Source organism: Theropithecus gelada, chromosome 2 (genome assembly GCF_003255815.1).
Source record: "Theropithecus gelada isolate Dixy chromosome 2, Tgel_1.0, whole genome shotgun sequence".
NCBI lineage: Eukaryota > Metazoa > Chordata > Mammalia > Primates > Cercopithecidae > Theropithecus > Theropithecus gelada.
This window is the reverse complement of record NC_037669.1, coordinates 110,772,280-110,795,519: the sequence shown is the minus strand read 5'-3', so window position 1 is coordinate 110,795,519 and position 23,240 is coordinate 110,772,280. Positions and strand designations below refer to the sequence as shown.

The 23,240-nt window shown below is 35.9% G+C and overlaps 1 protein-coding gene across 27 annotated transcripts in view; it reads right to left on the bottom strand.

Moving 5' to 3' along the window:
* Positions 1-23,240, bottom strand: part of PEX5L (peroxisomal biogenesis factor 5 like) — a 253,897-nt gene that overhangs the window by 93,522 nt on the left and 137,135 nt on the right. For 10 of the 27 annotated variants that reach the window (XM_025376860.1, XM_025376864.1, XM_025376873.1 and 7 more), the window contains 2 exons: positions 16,631-16,735; positions 6,163-6,274 (listed from right to left, as the gene is read on the bottom strand). The exons of 3 other annotated variants lie outside the window; for them this stretch is intronic. In XM_025376860.1, the coding sequence (XP_025232645.1) occupies positions 6,163-6,274; positions 16,631-16,735 (217 nt within the window). Of the gene's footprint in view, positions 1-6,162; positions 6,275-6,610; positions 6,677-16,630; positions 16,736-19,124; positions 19,191-23,240 lie in introns of those variants that run through there. 14 more of the 27 variants (XM_025376866.1, XM_025376870.1, XM_025376872.1 and 11 more) reach the window with 4 other exon arrangements.

Genomic DNA, 23,240 nt, shown 5'->3' with positions numbered 1-23,240 from the left:
ATCATAAAGTGGCCTGAAAGTGTCAGCTTATCTCAACAGAATCTTCATGAGGCAATGGGAACCACTTCCCAATGCTAAGATGCCCTGAGATACGAGGGATGTTTTGTGACTAGGAAGTACTTGAACGCGGAGGGAAAGAAGTGGCATTCAGAACTAAGCTGCTTGACTTTATGTCTACAATGTAAGCATAACAGACAGCCAAAACAGGCTAGAATGCCTCACACTTTATATCCACTGAACGTTCAAATAGAAATTGCCAGAACACTATTACGCTGGCAAGGTGTCTAGGCCCAATGTGATGTTCTTATAACAGAGGAAAGGAAATTGATGACAGAATATAGAATGCCACATATATCTTTTTACTAATTGTACAAACAATTAAGAGTTAGTCACTTGCTCCTAGACTTTCAGAAGCAAATTATAAAATTGTCTACTTGATTGGGAGGCCGAGGCGGGTGGATCACGAGGTTAGGAGATCGAGACCATCCTGGCTAACATGGTGAAACCCCGTCTCTACTAAAAATACAAAAAACTAGCCGGGCGTGGTGGCGGGCGCCTGTAGTCCCAGCTACTCGGAGGCTGAGGCGGGAGAATGGCGTGAACCCGGGAGGTGGAGCTTGCAGTGAGCCGAGATCGCGCCACTGCACTCCAGCCTGGGCGACAGAGCGAGACTCCGTCTCAAAAAAAAAAAAAAAATTGTCTACTTGAACATAGGAAGTACATTTGTTATGGAGTAACAGCTGGCAAGTACTAATTGAATTCTATATCTTCTTCTCACATTCAGAACAAATGAATTACTAAAAGGGTGAACTGCGAATTCAAACTTGGCTCAGTAAGGTTCTTTCCCCCTCTAAAGTGTCCTGGGCACTTCCTATATTTGTTCTGAGCTCTTTGTCCCTTTGTTTTTTTCCTTGCAAATGTGAAACAAATGCTTGGCACACACAAAAGGCCTAATTGGTTACCCAGCTGCTATGAAGGAGGTGACTTGGAGGTCGAATGGCCAGCTTTGAAGCTGGGAAAGTCCCTGCAGAGTACGTTTTCAAAAGGAGAGAAGAGTGGGTGCAGCCTTTCACTCTCTGGAGAAAGACAAATCACATTTTAGCATGTGCGTGTCCTTTAGTTAAGATTTAAAAGGAAGAATCTTACTGCTCCACACAGGCTACATAGACAGCTCTGGTATGGAAGGTGGTGTCTGCTCTGCTGATTTTTTAAATCCTATTTTAAAGATTCTTCAGGCACATGAAGGTTTGGGTTTCAGTATCTGTGTGCTTAAATTAAGAGCACCAACCGGTGAGGTGTGCTGGCTCACGTTTGTAATCCCAGTGTTTTGGGAGGCTGAGGCAGGAGGATTGCTTGAAGCCAGGAGTTTGAGACCAGCCCTGGCAATATATTCAGTCACTATAAAACAATTAAAAAAATAAAAAAAAACTAGCCAGGAGTGATGGCCCTCACCTGTAGTCTCAGCTACTCGGGAGACTAGGTGGGAGGCCTGCGTGAGCTCAGAAGTTTGAGCCAGCCCGGGTGACAGAGTAAGACCCTGTCTCTAAAAAAAAAGGAGCACAAAGGATAATCTCCTCTTACAGTGAATGTGAAAAGTGTGTGTGTGTGTGCACCTGTGTGTATGCGTGTGTTAGTGTAGATCTAATAAAATACCTTTTGGGTGTAATCTTATTGTCACATATGCAGACTTTTCTCATGGACCACATGTCAGTCACCACTCACAGCTTTATAGACTGTGGGATCCCATTGCCCAGAGGATGTCATTGACTTCCCTTCCTTTTGCTGTAGCAGGGAGATTTCCAGCTCAGTTGCTTCTGAGCAGGCTATGTTTTGCCAGTCACCCTTGTAGCACTTTGTCCTGTCTTCTTCACTTTAGTTCAGCTAATCTATTTTGGTGTCTTGATGTTCCATGCATATTGCGCATAAAATAAGGCAGCACAGGACAGTGGTTAAGACTACCTGAGTTTGACTGAGTGCAGTGGCTCATGCCTGTAATCCCAGCACTTCGGGAGGTTGAGGCAGGTGGATCATCTGAGGTCGGGAGTTCAAGGCCAGCCTGACCAACATGGAGAAACTCCATATCTACTAAAAATACAAAATTAGCCGGGCGTGTTGGTGCACGCCTGTAATCCCAGCTACTTGGGAGGCTGAGGCAGGAGAATCGCTTGACCCTGGGAGGCAGAGGTTGCGGTGAGCCAAGATTGTGCCATTGCACTCCAGCCTGGGCAACAAGAGCAAAACTCAGTCTCAAAAACAAAACAAAAAAAAGTCTCTCTGAACCTGAACTTCTGCCCACCTAAAATAAGGATAAAACTACTTTATAAAGTATTGGATGAAGTGCTTATCTAAAGCTCTTGGAACAGCGCTATAAGCATAGTCATGATGCAAATAAATATTTATTGCTACTAGAAGACTCTACTGAAAGCATTCATGCTTGACGCAAACTGTAGATATATGAGGTTGGAAATGATTACAAAAACTATTTATTGAAAATGTATAATATGGTAAGTGCTTATGAATGTTTCCTTGTTTAGTCTACATAACATTCCTGTGAAAAAGGTATTCTAATTTTACATATGAAAAACTTGAGGCTTGGCAATATTAAGTAACTTGTCCAAAGTCACACAGCTGGTTTGGTAGAAAAACGTCCCCCTCTAATATGCCCACGTTCTAATCCCCAGAACCTGTAAATATGTTACCTTGACATGTCACATGGCAAAAGGGACTTTGCAGATGTAATTAAGTTAAGGATTTGGAGACTGAAAGATTAATCTGGATGATCCCTGTGGGCCCAATGTAATCACAAGAGTTCTTATAAAATGCAGTTAGAGGGTCAGAGCCAGAGAAGGAGATACGAGGATGGAGACCAATGTGTGAGAGAGAGAGCTGCTGGTTTTGAAGATGGAGCAAGGGTCATGAGCCACCAAATTGTAGGTGCCCTCTAGAAGCTGGAAAAAGCAAGGAAATGAATTCTGTCCTGGAGCCTCTAGAAGTAATGTAGCTCTGTTGACATCTTGATTTTAGGATAATAAATTTGTGTTGTTTTAAGCCATTAGATTTGTGGTAATTGTTACAGTGACAATAGAAAACTAATATAACTGGTACATCAGTGTTCATACCAGGATTCAAATACAGGATACAGGTCTCATCTCTCCACAGCCTGTGTTCTTAAACAGTCCTCTCTAGACTTTATCTTAACCTTAAGGCAGTGTGCTGACTTTATTGATAAGGCTTTGATTAATTTGTTTGTTGAGCTTCTAATTATTTGGCAGTTTGGATAGTCCGAGGAATGATTTAAATAGTTGGCACTCTCAAAAACTTTTGTTTTTCAGATAATCTAATTGAACTGGGCGGAAAAAAATTATAATTTAGAACTTCTATGAGGCAAAAGACATGTTCTTTTAGGTTTCATAGAGAAAAAAAGTCATGGACTGACCTCCGGAAAAGGTAAATATTTCCTAAATTTTTAAAATTTTGTATTGATTTATACAAAAGCTAGATTTCTTAGGAATTAAAAAATATATAATATTTTTGCCTTGAGATATACTCTTAATATTAAAAACACTTTATCAAACAAGAGCCTTTCTTCAGGATAAAAATCTGTATGAATTAGGTGCAGTGAATAATGAAGGTGAGAAAAAAAAAATCCCTGGTCTCAGAACACTATTTTACCAGACCCCCTACGTTGGAGAGTATTATGGATTGAGTGGTCTATGAAGAAGTCCTAATACCCAGTATTCAGAATATTACCTTATTTGGAAATAGGTTCATTCGAGATACAATTAAACATGAGGTCATATTAGAATAGGGTGGGCCCCTACTTTAACTGGACTGATGTCCTTATAAAAAGGGGAAATTGGGGCCAGGCACGATGGCTCATGCCTGTAATTCCAGCACTTTGGGAGGCCAAGGTGGGCGGATCATGAGGTCAGGAGATGGAGACCATCCTGGCTAACACGGTGAAACCCTGTCTCTATTAAAAATTCAAAAAATTAGCTGGGCGTGGTGGCATGTGCCTGTAGTCCCAGCCACTCGGGAAGCTGAGGCAGGAAAATCGCTTGAACCCAGGAGGCGGAGTTTGCAGTGAGCCGAGATCGTGCCACTGCACTCCAGCCTGAGTGACACAGCGAGACTCTGCCTGAAAAAAAAAAAAGGGGGGGGGAAATTTGGACACAGAGACAGACATGCACACTGGGAGGCACACACACAGAGAAAACACTACATGAATATTGGAGTTATGCTACCATAAACCAAGGCAGTACCAGAAGTTAGAAGAGAGGCCTGGAATAGATCCTTACTAAGCACATTCATGTGGTGCGTGGCCAAGCTGAAAGCATGATTTTGGGCTTCCAGCCCTAAGAACTGAGATGGTAAATTTCCGTTGTTGAATCAACTCAGTGGGTGGTACTTTGTCACAGCAGCCCTAGGACTAATACAGAGGGCAACATTGTAGGTATTGGGATTGCAAGAAATTATACCTTCTTTTGATTTTTTTTCTCCAATATTTCACAGGTCTCTCTTTTATATGTGAGAACAATCAAGCTGAAAAGAAGCTTTTGAATCAAATCTTATATTGCTCTCTTAGGGTGGATCCTTTCTAAGTGACTTAGTTTTCCCATCAGTGAGAATTGGAGCATAAAGAGCAAGTTCACAGTGCATACAATTCTCATGGATTCACCTGCAATTAGACATACAAGGTTCTCTGTATTTTCCTGGGATAGTTCTTGAGTTTTGAAGGGGCCAGCTCCAGTTTCATGGATCAGAGGAATGAATCTCATCTGATAGTATGTGAACTTGTCTAATTTCTTACCTAGAATTTGCCAAGTACCATTTAATTTCTTGATTAGTGAAAGTGATAGCTGAATTTAGAAAATGATTACTGTGGTGTGATATAAAAAAGTCAATGCAATTGAAAATGAAAGTGTAGGGAGTACACACTATTCTCACCTAAAATCTAACAGACATTTTTACACCAGTTAGAGTTTACATGTGTTAAGCTTTTTCATGGTTTGCTTCCTTTAATCTTTCCAATGAACTTACAAGATGTAGATCTTACTATTATCAAACAAATGAAGAAACTGAGGCTTAGTTAAGCAACATGCCCCTGGATACAGAGCCGGGGTTGGAATTCATGGAGTTTGAACCCAGAAACTGTAAAATATGACCTCACATAAGGAGCCTCTCTATCTCATGCTAGTTACTCTTCTTGTAATTTTTGGTGTTTTGGAAAAATCACGATTTCCTTCTCCCGTGATTTTATTCACTTAGAAATATAATGAAAATATGCAAGCCAACAGCAAACTGAGGCCAAGATGACAAAATGGAACAAATATAACAAGATAGTATGTGATTATCCTTTCCTTTTTCCATTAAATTCTGCTCTGCACATCCAACATAACCTTTGTTCTTTGATTCTGAACATCATTTTTTCATTCTTATTTGAATGACATGACTTTGAATGTGAATGCTGACCGAATGAAATCAATGCAGAAAGACTGCTTCTACAAGGGAAGTGTAATTTATGCCAGTGGCATCCTGTACTCACTCAATGGATTAATACTTATTGAGTGCCTATTCCTGTATGTGACAGGCACTGAGCAGGGGATGGCTTACTATTTGAGAATGTTTAATTCCAGGAGAACGTTCAAATAGACTGTTGTAATGGGGAGCAAGTAACACACTTACATGACAGAAAATGAAACTGGCCCTGTACTATCCCAAAGCTGCAGGATATTTTGTCATTTAAATCCACTTGAAAAGATTGCCACATTTTTATTTACTGGACTTCTGTTATATAAAATATTTCCAGAAATAATTGGACCATCAGCCAGAACTTGAAAAACCTTACTCTGAAATAGGTGTTTTTGTTTTAAAGATTTTCTAGTGTGATGCAACTTTAGATATAAATATGTAAATATGAAAATATACAAGAAAACATGATTCATTGCTAATAGTGGTATACTTATGTTCAGCAAAATTCGTTGGGTGAGATACATTGCAATTTCTGTGATTTATTGGTTTATGCTAAATAGTATACATTCTAAAGTTTCATTTGGTTGCAAACATTATTTCCTCACTTAAAATATATTATGGAAAAAATGTGCACTTTACTATAGTTAAAATTAACTCCAGTTGAGGAACAGTTAAAAGTGAAAGAATTACCAGCTGTATTGGATGTTACTGGCCTTGCTATTGCTTCCGATTTGGTTTCACAGAGAAAGTCATCGATGGAGGGACTCAGGAGGGGTCTGCTTTCTTGTTGCTCATTCACCAGCTGAGAACAAATGAACAGAGGTGTCAAAGAGCTTTGTTAAACTGCAGAGTCAGATGAATTAAAATGCAGCCTTGCAACAAAATGAGAATAGCAAGCCTACCAAAAATAAATAAATACATAAATAAATAATGGGATAGGGGCAAGAAAGAAAAAAAATACCAAAAGGTGGGGAATGAGCCTTTTAGCACTGTCAACATATTTTTGATGCAGCCAACTTCAATGTCTAAAGCTCAAGCCTTTCCCCCCACTCCTGAAATAGAGTTATTCTCTAATTTCAGTATATAGAAAATGACACGTATTGAATCATGGTTGCTAAGGGCCAATCCCATTCCTCACCTGGACAAAAGCTCCTACTAAGACCTGGAACATTGGCTTCAGACTCAAAGATGACATGTTCTGGTTAGCACTGCTGAGTCAGTGTTTATGTGGGGAGTGCAAACACACGGACCAGGGTAGGTGGATAAATGCCTGCCTCATCTCCCTCTCTTAAAAAGCTCAGGTCACCTACAAAAACACCCTCTACATTTCCTTGGAATGCTTTTGTATTATATAACAAATATTATTTTGGGAGAGTAGAAAATATTGTTATATTAACTGTGTAGGTATCTAGTAGATGCGTTTGTAAAATCTATTTGTAAAATAGATCTCGGTAGACTCAATCGTGTTTTCCCATTAGCTTATATTCTAATTTCAGCAATCTTTCAGTTTGATTTTTTAGTGGATCTCTAATTATCAGTGGCAGCCACTATTTACTTTCACTTATTCTGCATCTCTTTGAATCCCGTCTTGCTTGAGTATGTTTCTATGGTTAAGAGAGAAAACACACTTTTGATACTCAGGTGGTTCATTCCTAAATTAACTGTTTTTTTTGTTTGTTTGTTTGTTTTTTTGAGGGAGGGGGGGTTTATATTTGCCTTTCTTAAAATAGGCATAATCATCTAGTTTTTTGCTTAAGAAAAAAATACACCTCATAATCTTTAGGTTTTTTTTTTTTTTTTTTTTTTAATAGGAACAGGATGTCTGTCTGTCACCCAGGCTGGAGTACAGTGGCATGATCATAACTCACTGCATCCTCAAACTCCTGGACTCAAGCAATCCTCCCATCTCAGTTTCCCAAATAGCTGTGACTACAGGTGTGCACCACTATGCCCAGCTAATTTTTAAAAATTTAAAATTTATTTTTGTAGAGACGAGGTCTCACCATCTTGCCTAGGCTGGTCTTGAACTCCTGGGTTCAAGCGATTCTTCGTCTCGACCTCCTAAAGTGTTGAGACTATAGGTGTGAGCCACTGTGCCTGGCCAATCTCTAGATTTTTTAAGAACTTGTTACGTTGCATTTTAAGAGGCATAAAATAACAAATGGAGTGCTTTGGAGTATTACCAAATCAAAATATTTTATATTACTCTACTCACTTTCACTACATTGTTTCTTTGGCACAGTGTCAATGGTATCATAGTTTAGAGCTGATGGAAGGTGGCAAGGGACCTGAGTAATGGTAACTATGGAGAGAAAGTGCACTTCTTTTATTTCTGAAAGGGCAATATGGAAGCACTTAGTGGTCATTTGGAGACTGGAAGCCAAGAGACACATTTAGTTCTCATAGGCATGCTATTTAAACATGGATAAATCTCATTTAAACATGTGTAAATCTCAGACGTCCATTAGAGTTTAAGATTTCGATATAGAGTTGGTAATTAGATTTTTATACATATTAATTTGTTATTGAGGGATGGGCTTTGAGAACGCTTTTCTTCTTTTAACGTTCAAGTTATAGTGATAGATCTTTCTTCAATTATTGTAAGCTTTGGTATTACTATGTATAAAACCTCGCAGATTTTGCTAGGAATCAAATCCCAGGCCTCTTTTGGTGTTAATCTTTTATTTTAGGATGCTGCTTTGACCCATGAGTGAAACTGTGAGCCCCAGTGTTTTTTATTTTTTCTGAATTTGAACATTCCTGGGTATCACCCATTCTATTTATATTAAAATATTTTTAAATGTTGAGGGACTGTAAGCCGCCTATGTTTCTGGAATAAAATATATTTGAATTTTTGTAAATGCTATGGTCTATTTGAGTTTAGGAATGATTTGTTATACTTTCTGGCATAAAAGTCAATTTTATTATCTGGAAATGTAGTTGAAAGCACTGGTATAGAATATAACATACTAGAAAATGATGAAATAGCTAAACATCAGTGATCCTGTGAGCTCATCTAAAAATTCGATTAGTGCCCCAGAATCTGTATCTCATTTGTAGTTAGTGCATGTCCAAACTGTACATATGTAACAGTTTCCAAAGGACCCGTACATTGATACATATTTCCTGGTAGGACTTGCTCTTTTAACCATATGTGCTTAATGTAATGAACTCAGCTAGTGTAATCAACACAGTGATGAGGTCCTACCTTCACAAACAATGCCCACTTCCACACTGTGGCCTTCTCATGACTATCAAGTGCAATCTGAATTCCACTGTGTTATATGCATTCACAGAGGATGAAGGTTACCATCAAATATGGCACCACCCTATACTCATAGAAGTTATTGTAATAGGGTTGCATTTACCAAGCAGTGCATTCTGATGACTGGCCTCAGAGTCTAGGTCTTATTTACCCATTGGCTAAAGTGTATAAAGTGCAAAGACTAAACTCAACCGTGACTTTCAAAGTATGAATATGTATGGACAATGTCATAACTATCACTTTGATATTCATTATTTCTTTGAAAAAAGTTTAATTTCATTGACAGATGGCTAAGAATAACTGAGTTCTCTTATTCATAATTTTAAGAAATATCAACTGTTATGTAGATAAGTATGAGCTATATTCCATGGAAAATCCCCTGTACACTTTCTTTACTTTGTATACAATTAAATGCCTTTGTAAAAACAAATAAACAAACAAAAAACAACTAAGAATTTATCCCTACACAGTACACAGTTCTGTGTACATATATGTGTGGAATAGTGAAATAGACCTACATTACCTATAGCTTTGGAAGACCAGGGTGTTAGATTTCTGCAGATATTTTTAGCTACAAATGCATAAAAACTATAGTCTAAATTTGATAAACTAATTCTAAAAGTAAAATTTTTGTTAACATCTAAATGGAAAGCAAAGGAAAAGGCATAATTCAATGAGAGCCCTGTCCTTTTGGGCCTGTCTGCTTTATCAAAGGTAGTAATTAATTAAGTTATTTTTTGGAGTCTGTCTCTTCATTCAGACTTTAGACAAATTTTCTGGAGAAAGCACACTAGCACTCTCAGATTTACTCAGCGTACAAATAAAGGGATACCAAAAGAGAGGCTGTTCTGAGAGACTTCAGGAAGCCCAGGACAAAGGCGTGGCATCTCCAGTCTTCTGCACCTCTGCCTCGGGAAGTCAGTGTCTCTTCCACACCTACTGTCTTGTTTCTGATCATAGTTCACACCTGGACTGATGGAATTGTTATAACTGCCCAACTTCTACAATTAAGCTATTCCTGTGGCTTTCTTCCACAAATTCAAATCAAAGAAGGAGTAACAAACTACCTTCTGAGTCAGTGTTTTTCAAACTGGAGCACAATTTAGCTATTGAGAAATGCTCAGGCTGAAGTGGGTGGATAATAGCAGGGCTCAAGGGTGAAAGGCCAGATTACAGATAGCATGGAAAGGTAACTGAAACTGAATAGAAAATTTTTTGGTTTTGATGGGAGATATGGAAGATGAAACAGGAGATATTTTGAAGATACGGAAATATTTCCTTATAAGCTCTGAAGCCAGAGACTATCTTACTTACGTTTATATCCTCACAACTTCAAATAGAATGTCTACATCTAAAAGGGGTTCAATAAATGGCTATTAAATGAGAAAGTGACTTTGTAGAAACTGAAGATGTAAAAATACCTATCTAAAACCGTCTAATTTTAAATTGCATCTTCAGTTGCAGGAATTTAGGAATGATTATTTTAGTCATAGGAAGTCCCATTTTATTTATATTTGCATAGATAAGAATAGCTTTTTCCATGCTCTCCTCTTCATTTTGAACAAGTTTATGATATTTCCTTTGGTGACTTGAGAACGAATGAATCTTTTAGATCATAAAATAAAATTTCAAACTGAACTGAATCCCCCAAATATTCCCTTTAAGCTTAATTTCCAAATTGTATAACATTCATTCTTTCTTTATGCGTAAGATAAGGTTTCTTGACTTTCTTTTAGTTTGAAAATAACTTTATGAACTTCTCTGATTTTGTCCTTTGGGTATGTTGATGTAAGTAAGCCAAAAGTTTCTAATTAAAAAAAAAAAAAACTGAGGTGAAGTGATTGCAATTTTGGTCTAGTCAGATTATCATAGCTGAGTTAAAATGACCCACTTCATTAGTTGCTAAGGCCTTTGTCTCAGTTTTTTCACATTTTAAATTTTCATTTCTTATCCTCCCCTTTCCTCTTCTCAATATTTGGATCAGTTCAAAGAACCTTCTATAATGGTGACAGATTCTTATTTTTCTTTCAGGATCCCATTCAACTGGCACATTATCTAGGAACCTTCTTTAGCGCCAGCCGGTGAGTGCCTCCTTACAGCACTTGCATGCTCCCATGTCTTACCCAGTGTCATAATCTTAGTTTTATCTGTCCCTCTCCAACTGCCAAGTAGACTGTGACTTGCTTTAGAGTAGAGATCTCATCCAAGCATTTTTTTTGTATTCCATGGTAGCAGTTTAAATCAATGTTGACTGATTTTATACAGTCTAACTGAATGGCAAATTGTACAAAAGAATTATTACATGGGTGTCCTCAATTTCATACTGGATTTGGCCAATTCACGGAGAGGTCAGTGATCCTCAGAAATGTTTGTCAATTTCTTTGCTGGTTTTAAACCACACATTTGAGCCCATTTTCTCCCACTCACATCTTTTATAAATGTTTGGGGACCTACTGATACCTAAGGAAACATTTCCAAATACAAAGTTTCTACCAAGAATGTTAAGGCTTCTACGAAGAAGTCAAAGTGCCAAGAGAGAATGCCTAATGAAAAAAATTAAAATAAAGGCCTAAGCCTGCCCCATACCATTCAGAAGAAGGACTTGGACCAATGTGAATGAGAGGCCAGCAACACTTCAACACAATCCTATTCCCTCCCTGCTGATTTTAAATCAGAGATCCAAATCTCGAGATTTTGAAGGAAAACCCTGAAGTGGTTAATTGACATAGAAACAAAGGAAAACTCCTTTGTTTAGAAGTAAGAAGATAGGCGAGAACTTGCATGTAGGGGCTTCTGTCAATCAGAATGCAAAAGACTATTGAACCATAACACCTTCCTTGTAATCAAATATTCGATCAAATGATTTCAGTTGAATTATGACTTATTCAGACTGGCAAGTTGATGTGATTAATATTAGCCACCACACCACCAAATTGCTTCATATATCAATACAGTGTTTTCTTTGTGTTGAACAAAGGCAGATTTTATCACCCAGCTCTTAAAACTTTATCTGAAACTACATTTGTCTTAGCTCAAGTTGAATTTCTCAATTTCAATGTTTTAAAATTAAACTATTATATAATCTAAGCTATAAAAAACTAGTAAGATGAAAAGATGTTTTGCTTTTTAAATATTGTTTGTTACTTAAACTACAGTGTATGTTTATATTGTTTGTTTTGTGACTTAAATCATGTTTTGTGACTTAAATCTTTGTGTTTGTTTTTAAAGAGATATATTGCTTAGATGTTTCATTCAAAAATATAGAGCTCAAGGTTTCTGATAACACATTACTAAGAATTAGCCCTAAAGCACAATACATTCTAGATGATAAAACAATGTCTGTAAAGGACAATAATCCATTATTCTACAATTTCACATTTCAGATTGATGATCTTGAATTATTTTAGTTCAAAGTAAAAGATTCTGTTTTTATATTTAAGCATTTGGTACTTCAATAATAATTTTTAAAGTTAAAACATTGAAGCCAATAAGTTTAAAACAGCTGACAAATATCTCATATTTGTAATGTTGATTAAGAAAATTTGTAATATATGGCATATCTGTTTACCTCATTTAAATAATAGAAAAATTTTAGAATTGTTTTGTTTATATATGAATGAAACACAAATATCTTTGTGAGTTTTGAAATTCCTGTATTATTTGTGATATGGTTTTTTTTTTTTTTTTGATGGGGTCTTGCTATGTTGCCCAGGTTGGTCTCAAACCCCTGGCCTCAAGTGATGCTCCCATCTTAGCCTCCTGAGTAGCTGGGACTAGGGTGCCCACCACTTCACCCAACTCTGTGACATTGTTAATTTAAAGTCATTTATTAAATAGGCTTTCATTCATTATTTTATAATTGAACTACTTGTTTATGGTTTTATTAGCCCTGTCCAAGTTTAGAAATTAATTCGGTGCCTGTCAATATAGTGACCATACTGTCAGTGATTCATTAATATCAAAGCCAACTTAATGGACTCTATTAATTGAGAAGATAAGACCACTAAATCATTACCATGCAACCGCTAAAAATCCAGATTTTTAGAGCTCTGTCATGGTAACTCTGATGCCTGACAGAATTCATTTCCTCTGAGCTTATAGTACTAATGGACTGCCCCAACCCCCACTTCCTGTTAGTCTTCTGGTAACGGATAACCAAGTGATAACTTTCAACTCTTTGACTTGATCTAAATGTCAACCAACAAGCTACAAATGTATTCCTGACAGGATAGCTAGACTTTTGTAAAATGTGAATCTATTCACAGGGAAATGAACAGATCACAGCTTGGGTAGTGCTAACAATAAATTAAAGCAGGCAGGAGAACGTAATTAAGACAATTTTTTAAGTCAGAAATGGAAACCCAAACAAGGCTGTATTTACTAGTAGCCTTGAAAATATTCTTCCAATCGAGGACATTACTCTTTTTATCTTTATCAGAAACAAAAATTAAATTAGTACTGAGGTATAATGGGTGATGATAGAAAACAAAGGCTGGGCTTGAAAAAATAAAGTCCCTTAACAAGAAGAGACCTGCAACACAGTTTTAAGACACTGTGTTCAATAGGCAAAGATAAATGGACTATACCTTGCTAAAAAAGTATCTAGGAGATACGGTCAAAAACAAAACTTCTGAAGGTTCCTCCAGAGAGAAAAGTATTCACTACAGTCATTTCATTCTTATGAAGAGAATACATTTTTTTTCTATGATACAATCAATCTTCTGGCAAATGGCTTTCCCTTCTATTCTAAAACTGGATTTGTTTATACTATTACCCTTTAGAACAGAATATTCTGTTCAACAATTATGATGAGGGCCTCATGATTTAAACATTTTTAGTTGCTATGTTTAAAAAAGTAAAAAGAAACAAGTGAAATTAATTTAAATAAGATATTTGATTTAGCCAATATATCAAAAAATCCAAAATATTACCATTTCAACATATGATCATTATAAAAATCATTAATGAGATAGTTTATACCTTTTTTTGATCACTTTCTGAAATCTGGTGTTTATTTTACACTTGCAGCACATCTCAATTTGGAGCAGCCACATAAAGTTCAGGAGCCACATAAAACTCAGTAGCTCATGGCTACTGTACTGGACAGCATAGGTCCAGAGAAACTTTTTTTCCTCAAAGACTTGATTCACATGTTTTCTTCAAACCTTTCATCAACACATGCTTTTTTACATACTATTTGATTTAAGTGTTAGTCTCGGACAGCATGTACTTGAAATTCTCTGAAGTCTTTGCATATTGTTTGCTTAATATGGAATAAGTGATTTTTAAGCAAAAAAGAGCAGCTCTCAGTGGTCCAGCAATTTCTGAGCTCAGGTCATCTGGCCAACACTTCTGCATTATTCAATTTGTTCAGTGTAATATAGACAGCTCCACTGGAGTATGTTTGGCTTAATTCCTCTGAAAGTTGAGGACCACACAATAATAATCGCATAATACAAGAAAGTTCTAGAATATGGGATTATTCTACACCTACAGTCTGTTGAGTGAAAATTATGAAATAAGATAAAACTCAGTATTTCAGTGAGTTATTTTCTATTTTATGTATCATAATTGTCCCAATGACACTATTTATACAGTAGCAATTATCTTCAGACATATCTGGAATCTATCACATGAGCAGCTGGCATTGACATACCAGTGATGAAGATGAATCAATGTATTCAGCAGTATGTGGCTCTATGTTATAAGGGGCTTTACAGGAGACACTGGGACAAACATGTGTCAAGACAGTAGTACATTCACACAAGATAACAAGTAAGAATGTAGTATGATACACGGACTAGATGCTATGGTTGTCGTGGGAAGTACTCACTTTTTCAGATCATTCTGCTTCTGTTTGGTTTGTGCATGCCACTGGTGCATAGCAGGGAAGAAGCCACTTGTGTATAGTGGAAAAAGTATATCAACTAATAAAACTGCATTTGACTGAGAAATAATTGTATCACAGCTGTCACTAAATTAATTCTGTAATACTATCAACACAACAGTTGCATTAAATTTTATAAATCAGAACTCTGTTTGCTGATTCATAAACTGGCCAGTATGCAACAAGAATATGATGCATCAAATAAAGCATTCTATAATCTTCATGCAGTAAACTGTAACTAATACCTCAAAAACAGTTAATGCAACATTAGACAGGGATTAAAGGAAAAACTTGGTACAAACGCATGTCCTGGATATGAGAAAATGGTAATAATCACAATTTCTTTTCTAAATTAAAAATCAAAAATATTATTTTGCATTAAATTGTAAATGTAAGCTTAGGTTATAATGGTAATTTTGGACATGTGAAAAGATTACCAGCAAGTACATAGCAATGCGTGATTTTGTGAAAAAAGAATCTTGGGTACTGGAACCTGCCCTAGATTGTGAAGTCCTGAGATGATATGTTACAGTACAACTGTGCCAATTGCAAATTTGGTTAGGTCATATCTACAGTTGTATGGCTCTGCCCTTAAGCAAGAACTTCAAGTAGTTCTCACCTCCCTACCCAATAGCATTCACCTGAGGGACTGTGGACTTAATGTTTTGGAAATGGGAGTCTACAAAGGTCTGACTCTGATTGACAAGAGATCAGTGTAAAACTGTATATGTTTTACTACATATACTAAGTAAAGAATGAGGAATTTGGTAAATATCAAGCAAATTTCTTTCCAACGATTACTATGTGTTATTAGGAAGAAGCATCTCTTCTTTTGGGATAAAAAAACCCTGAAAACATAAAATTTATCCCAAAGTCTTGGGAATCTTTAATAGCTTTAAAAATTATTTAATTTTGATGTTATATGTTGTAATTTTTATAACTTACAACATAGTATTTAGAATAAAATAAAACCACACATGTTGGCAGCAGCTGGGGATGAGATCTGCTGATATTCTAAAAATAAGTTGCCATAATTTAGCTTTTGATATAAATGCCTTTCATGAGGACTGTAAATGGACATTTTTCGAATTCTAGACATGTTCATCTAATCGGAACTGAATCATATAATCGGAACTGAATGGAAAAAATGAAATGTTTAAAATAATCTAATCTAAATTATAAGATAAATGCAAGTAAAAATATTTTTCATTTGCGATTTTAAAACTGGTAGTTCCACAGAGTGGTGATGAGTACATTATACATATTTATGTAGATTTTACAGGGTGTTTCAAAAGTCCCCGAGGACATATAGGATTCACAGTCTCCACATTCTTTGCATACAAATGCAGACTTTTTTCTATACTTGTTATAATAAATGCTGAAAATGGCTCTCATGTGCTTATAATAGACATGACATTTTTGTTCTCAAGGTCACTGAGTATGAGGGGGTCACAAATGCCATTTTCTGCAAGGGGACTCAGGGACTTCTGGCTCATTCCTGTAAATTAGTTATCCACATAAATATGTATAGACATATATGTAGTATGCATAGTCACAACATAAATATATTTAACATTTAAGAAAATTTAGATATTCTACTGGTAAACTGACATATGTATACAATATAACTTGTATTTATTCACAGGAATTTGATTTTCTTTTTGTTCAAATGTACTGTTAGCTTCATTGTTATTTCTTTCCCAAAGTTGTTAACAAGACTCCTTTATAAAGAAGCAACATGTTTTACTTGCACATATATTTTCTTTCTCTTTTGTCTTAACTAAAGTTGAGTAATGAGATTCATATTCACAAATAAATAACTAGATGGTGATTTTTTCCTTTTTTAGCAATTTTGGTTTTCATCTATATTTATATAATTGTTTCATTGAAACTGTCTTTAAAAAAATTGGTTCAAGAGTTAAAGTTTTTTTTTCTAGTTAAGAATCACAATGTCTGATATATTAACATATGTCAGCTTCCTACAGAAACCCTATGGGTCTGCCCACCTGTGATGTCATAGTAAGGAGGGGCTTTTCTTCAGCAGACTCCTCCCTCGGTATCTCCTTCATCACCATGGCAACAGCCTTATCTGCCGCCCTAGAGCCTTTTCCCTATAACAGTGAAATCAACAATGACTTGTGTCAGGAGAGATCTTTAACTTATTATTTATTACAAGATATTCTAATGTTTAAAGAGCAATCCAACATAAAGGAAGAGGTAGGCTGCTGCAAGTGAATCTTGAGGCTTTTGGCTGAGGAGAAAACACACAAAATCTGAAAAAAGATAATCTGTGAACTTTTAGTTAGCTACTTTTTCCCCTTTACAGCTGACATATTACATTTAATTTTAACATAGTATTTTATATGTATAATATGTTTTAAGGAAATTAACATGACAAGAATTTTTTGTAATATCAATTTAAAAACACTATGGGTTGCCTGTTATGTTCATTTATACATTATTACTCTATAATTCCTAAATATTTTGAATGACAGGAATTTGGGACAGAGATTGGAAGCAGGATCCAACTCCCACAGAGGGCTTTTGCTGGGTGATCTCTGGAGTCTTTGCCATTTTTGGGTGGATTGGGATAAAATGAGTAAAAATGTTGCAAAATAGCTAAAAATCCTTCAGTGGCTTGACATAACAGGAATTCACCCAGCCTGTTCTGTGGTGATGTTATAAACTTGATGAAAAAAAAATTCTGCAACTTTCAATGTTTTTCAGACCAAATAATTTTAATAGAGTTTTAGAAATGTCTTTTAACTGAAGAACCCCATAAATACAGATGTCAGTAAAGGATAATTAATATTGAGGCACTAATCTATGTCTCTCTATATATCTATAGATACATATGTATATGTGTATATATAGATAATGTGTACACAAACACATACATATCCCTATGTTATTTGTCTCAAAGAAGTAGAATTATAAACTGTAAAGGGATATGGTGGCTTTCTGTTATTTGAGTTTACCAGATTATTACATTTTTTGAGACTAGATATGGTATAATGGGAAAAATCCCCCAAAATATTACCTTTCCAACCCAATGAGAAAAATTTCATACTATGTAAAAATTAAATAATCCTTAAATACTTTAAAAACAAAAGCTTCAATTTTCTCAGGTCTCTGGGTAGAGCCTCCCTGAAGAAAATAATTTTATACTAAGAACACATATGAATATTTGTGTTGTAAATCTACTTAAAATACAAATGTAGCAGACAGACCTATCACAGGCAAAGAAACGAAAACCGACATGGGGGGGTCTAATGTTGGAAAAGGGAATTAAGAGCCAGGGCTGATATTAACTCAGAACTTAATAGAGCTTGATCGTTTCCATGCAACAAAAAGGATACAATTACATCATTATCTTGTGCTTTCAAAGGGCTTTAAGTATTTAGAAGGTAGGTTTACTCTAGGGATCAAAACATTGTCCATTTTCTCAGGCACTGACTTTCTAAAATGTAGCCAGAGGCAGCTTTTCTTTATGAGAACAAAGAAAAATGTTTTGTATAGTTAATAGATTTTTAAATGTGTGTATCTGTTTACAATGCTGAAAGTTTGTTTCTTTGTTTTGTTTTGACTTTATAACTAGCATTATTGAATTATAACGTGTTATTTCCAAGATGGAATATCAAATACTAGAGATTTTATTCAGCAAATACATCAGTAGTATTTTCATATATGTATGTGTTTTGAAAAGTTTATATGGCCACAATTCATAGAATAACTGACTTCTGGAAGAATAAATGATAACTTGATTCATTGCATAACAAATTGAGGTGCATAATGCTTCCAGGTTTCTTCTTTAATGAAGCAATGTGAACTTCCTAAAATGGAGATGCAAACAATTCTGAATTCTGGGAAAAGATTTATTATGGCACTATTAACTTGTTTAACATTTTATCAAAATATAAAAATTATTTGGATGAAACATTACACACTATAAACTTAGTACATCTTTATAAGCTACACTCATTTACAGACTAAATATGGTTTATAACAAATATTTTTGCAGCTTACATTTTTCAAAAGAACAAAGTCATTTGTGAAGAATTCTTTCCATGCTTCAGTAAGTTCTAATAATATAGCAATAAACAAAGTGGCATGCTTATATTTCAATTCCTATTATATTTAAAATAATAAATCTAATGTTACAAGGTATACTTTAATTTAAGAAAATAATAATTCAGATTCTTTTCTTGGGCTAAGAAAAAATGTCAATTGATAAGCATCTCAAAAAATTTCAGGTCAATTTTTCGGTACATTATTTATTTGAAATGCTACCAATCCATAAGCTACATAGAGATATTTCTTTACATGTGCAACTATAATAGCTAGAATTAGCAAGGGACATGCCATTTCACTAAAACAAAAACAAAAACAAAACAAAAATTAGTCCTTTCATGCTGAACTCTAGAACAAAGCAGTGGTCAGCTAGAAAGGATGTACGATAAATACATGCGGTGCTTTTTATTTCTTGCAGAAAAAACCCACCAAAGCCAGGGTCAGGTCACTTTTTTGAAGACAGTGCCACTTTTTCTTCAAGGTTACACCTACTACCTGAAAAGAGTCATGACACACCCATGTTAGAGACTGCTAGCAACTTTTTTCTTCACAGCCTTTTGGCTTTTGAGATAATACCCCATGAGCGTCACTGTTTTACAAGTGTGGTACAGTCTGAAGACAGAATGAGAAGGTCTGCCACAATGACATCTCCATGGTACCAGATACAGTGTCTAAAACCACTGCCAAATCAAGCGAATACACTCATGTATCAATGCAAGATTTCCCCCAAATCAAATTGCCTCCTCCACCTGTTATCTTAAAATCAAGCTGTGTTATTTCTGACTTGTCTATTTATCTCATGGGATGATGCTTCCAGAAATCAGAACCTGACTGATAATTGGCTTGGCAATTCATGAGACTTTACAAATTTGCTTTATCAGCAGCTCTGCAGGGCTGATGACAATATAACTGTGCAGGCTTCTTTCTTTTTTGAAGGCAGTAGCTTAAAACATTGTAAGATATATATGTAATTGTTCAGACTTCAAACTCAATTTTCAAAATATAACCACACCAAAGGGTCAGTTTTCATCTATTATGTGAGACAACATGAAGACAGCAACAATAAAATATACACTGAATATATATTCAAGCATATAAGCAGTTTATAAACTTTAGATAACATTGTCTATATGCTTCTATGCCACTCAGCAACAATGGAAAAGAATAGTGACATTTTAGAAGTGGCTTATTATATTGTGGTATCCTCCAGCAATAATTCAGCCTATTTATTTTCAAGTAATATTTCAAAATCACTTTTTCCCACTTCCTGGTTTAATTTCTTGAAATAATGTTGACTGGAAAAACAATATCAGCATTAAGAGGAAACTTATTTTTCTTGATGCTTTCCTGTGGAAAATTCTTTGATATTTTTATTTCTTCCATCATTTGTTTCTTCACTTAGGAAATATACAGAATGACAGCTTTCCTAACAAATAATAATTCTAGAGAATAATCTTTTTATTAAATTCTATTATAAGAGCAGGCACAAATGAATGAAATACAGGGAGTCTAGCAGTGCCATTAACATTTATTAAGAAAACCCAGTCATGGTCCACTTATTTCCTTTTTTAAAATACAGAACATAAGAAACAGCATACACAATACTGGACATCACAGGACCCTCTCCAGCTGGATACCAGACTGTGGAACCACCAGATGCTTCAGATGAGAAAGGTTGGACCTGTTTCACAGGGAAGGGGTTAAACTATTACAAGAAGCTACCACGTGCTGGGCACGCTGCTAAATGTTTGATATAATTTCATTTATTTGATCTCGTGGTAACTCTGTGGGGTAGATATTATCTTCCATAGATAGTTGAGGACACTGAAGCCCAGAGACAGTGTGATGTGGCCAAGGCTTCAAAGCCATTCTGTGGCCGAGCCAGGACAGGAACCCAGGCTTTCCTGTTTTCCAGGCTTTCCTGCTTCGTCTCTACCATCCCGGTGTCTGTTCACGTGGCTTAGTGAGGCTGGATGGCTCTCCCTGCCGCCCTCACTGACTGCCATAAATGTCCGTTGTTCATGATCTCGCTCAGATTTGGGGCAGCAGCCACTTCTCACTATAATCACATAAGCAAACATTTTCTGAGAAATAGCTTCTTTCTCTAGTCTGGAATGGTCAATAACTTCACTCACAAGCACGTTTCTAGTAACCTAAGTATTTCACATATATACAAACTTCTTTTTTATTCTGTAGATCTTAGTAGGTTTATAAGCTTTAGCATCTCTCTAATTCTTATTAAATACTAGCTAAATGCCATTAAATGTCACTTTTACTAAGACTTTCTTGAGATCCGTTTTGGTGCATATAAAGTATGCAATTCCACAGTTACACAGGCCACTGGTTTAGTTGCAGGTTCTATTACTTCTACCAAGGAATTTGTAATTTAAAACTTATTTTCATTATTTTTAAACTCTCAACAATTATCCAGAGTTTCTTTATCAGAGATATTAAACAGAAGAAATTGAGATAGGTTAGATTAGGGGAAAAGTAAAAAAGATTACAATACTAGACATCTCTGCCAACCCAAAATTATCTAATGTATGAATTTTCAAAATAGTCTTCCTTTTGTTCTGATTATAAAAATTAATATACTTCTTGTCAAAAATTGATAAAAAACAGAACTAAGAAAATAAAATTAACAACCCTAATATTTTCATGAATTAAAAAATTATTTTGTTTTATAATACCAGCAATTAAGCAATTTTTTAGGCTGAATATTTAAAGGATAGATCTGCTACCATGAAGCCTACAAGGATGAATATATTGAATATATTTCTTTATGTATACATACATGTAAACAAACTCCTGACATCTATATATTTTTGTTTGTTTGTTTGTTTTTGAGACAGTGTCTCGCTCTGTCACCCAGGCTGGAGTGCGGTGGTGTGATCTCGGTTCACTGCAGCTTTAACCTCCTGGGCTCAAGTGGATCCTCCCACCTCAGCTTCCTAAGTAGCTGAGACTACAAGTGTGTGCCACCACACTCTGCTAATTTGTTAAAAAAATTTTTTTTTTTAGAGATGGAGTCTTACTATGTTGCCCACGCTGGTCTCAAACTCCTGGGCTCAAGGCTTAGCCTTCCAGGGTTCTGTGATTACAGGTGTGACTCACCACACCTGGCACCATCTTTAGTTTTGCATATGCTAAAAAATTCTGGGCCCTGGATTAAGGACCTGCAAAAAACTAGCGACCAAAAGGCTAATTTTTGATGGCGGTTCTTGTTTCTCATGCACAGAAGCAAGATAACCTTCTTTTACTTGGTGAGCTAAATGTCAAAGTTAGTGTCATAAGTGTCATACTCTCTTCAAACTTCTAACACAGGAAAAGGTCAGGGCAATATTTTGCTGTGTCCTTTCCCAGTAAAGTGTGCCCCTGTAGATTTCTTCCAACATAGATTAGGGTTCAGGCCATGTTGGTTCTACCTTATTTCCTTCCCAACAGAATGTTTTGTAAGTTTTAAAAGTAGTACGAATAGCTAAATCTTGACATACTCGTCAATCCTTGTTTCTAAACATTCTGAAAGAAGCACAGATCTTAGTCCTGAGTTCTAGTTTGATTGCACTGTGGTCTGAGAGACAGTCTGTTATAATTTCTGTTCTTGTACATTTGCTGAGGAGTGCTTTACTTCCAATTATGTGGTCAATTTTGGAATAAGTGCGATGTGATGCTGAGAAGAATGTATATTCTGTTGATTTGGGGTGGAGAGTTCTGTAGATGTCTATTAGGTCTGCTTGCTGCAGAGATGAGTTCAATTCCTGGAAAACCTCTCAACTACATGGAAACTGAATAAACTGCTCCTGAATGACTACTGGGTACACAACGAAATGAAGGCAGAAATAAAGATGTTCTTTGAAACCAATGAGAACAAAGATACAACATACCAGAATCTCTGGGACACATTTAAAGCAGTGTGTAGAGGGAAATTTATAGCACTAAATGCCCACAAGAGAAAGCAAGAAAGATCTAAAATTGACACTCTAACGTCACAATTAAAAGAACTAGAGAAGCGAGAGCAAACACATTCAAAAGCTAGCAGAAGGCAAGAAATAACTAAGATCAGAGCAGAACTGAAGGAGATAGAGACACAAAAAACCCTCCAAAAAATCAATGAATCCAGGAGTTGGTTTTTTGAAAAGATCAACAAAATTGATAGATCGCTAGCAAGACTAATAAAGAAGAAAAGAGAGAAGAATCAAATAGACACAATAAAAAGTGATAAAGGGATATCACCACCGACCCCACAGAAATACAGACTACCATCAGAGAATACTACAAACACGTCTATGCAAATAAACTAGAAAATCTAGAAGAAATGGATAATTTCCTGGACACTTACACTCTCCCAAGACTAAACCAGGAAGAAACTGAATCCCTGAATAGACCAATAGCAGGCTCTGAAATTGAGGCAATAATTAATAGCCTACCAACCAAAAAAAGTCCAGGACCAGATGGATTCACAGCTGAATTCCACCAGAGGTACAAGGAGGAGCTGGTGCCATTCCTTCTGAAACTATTCCAATCAATAGAAAAAGAGGGAATCCT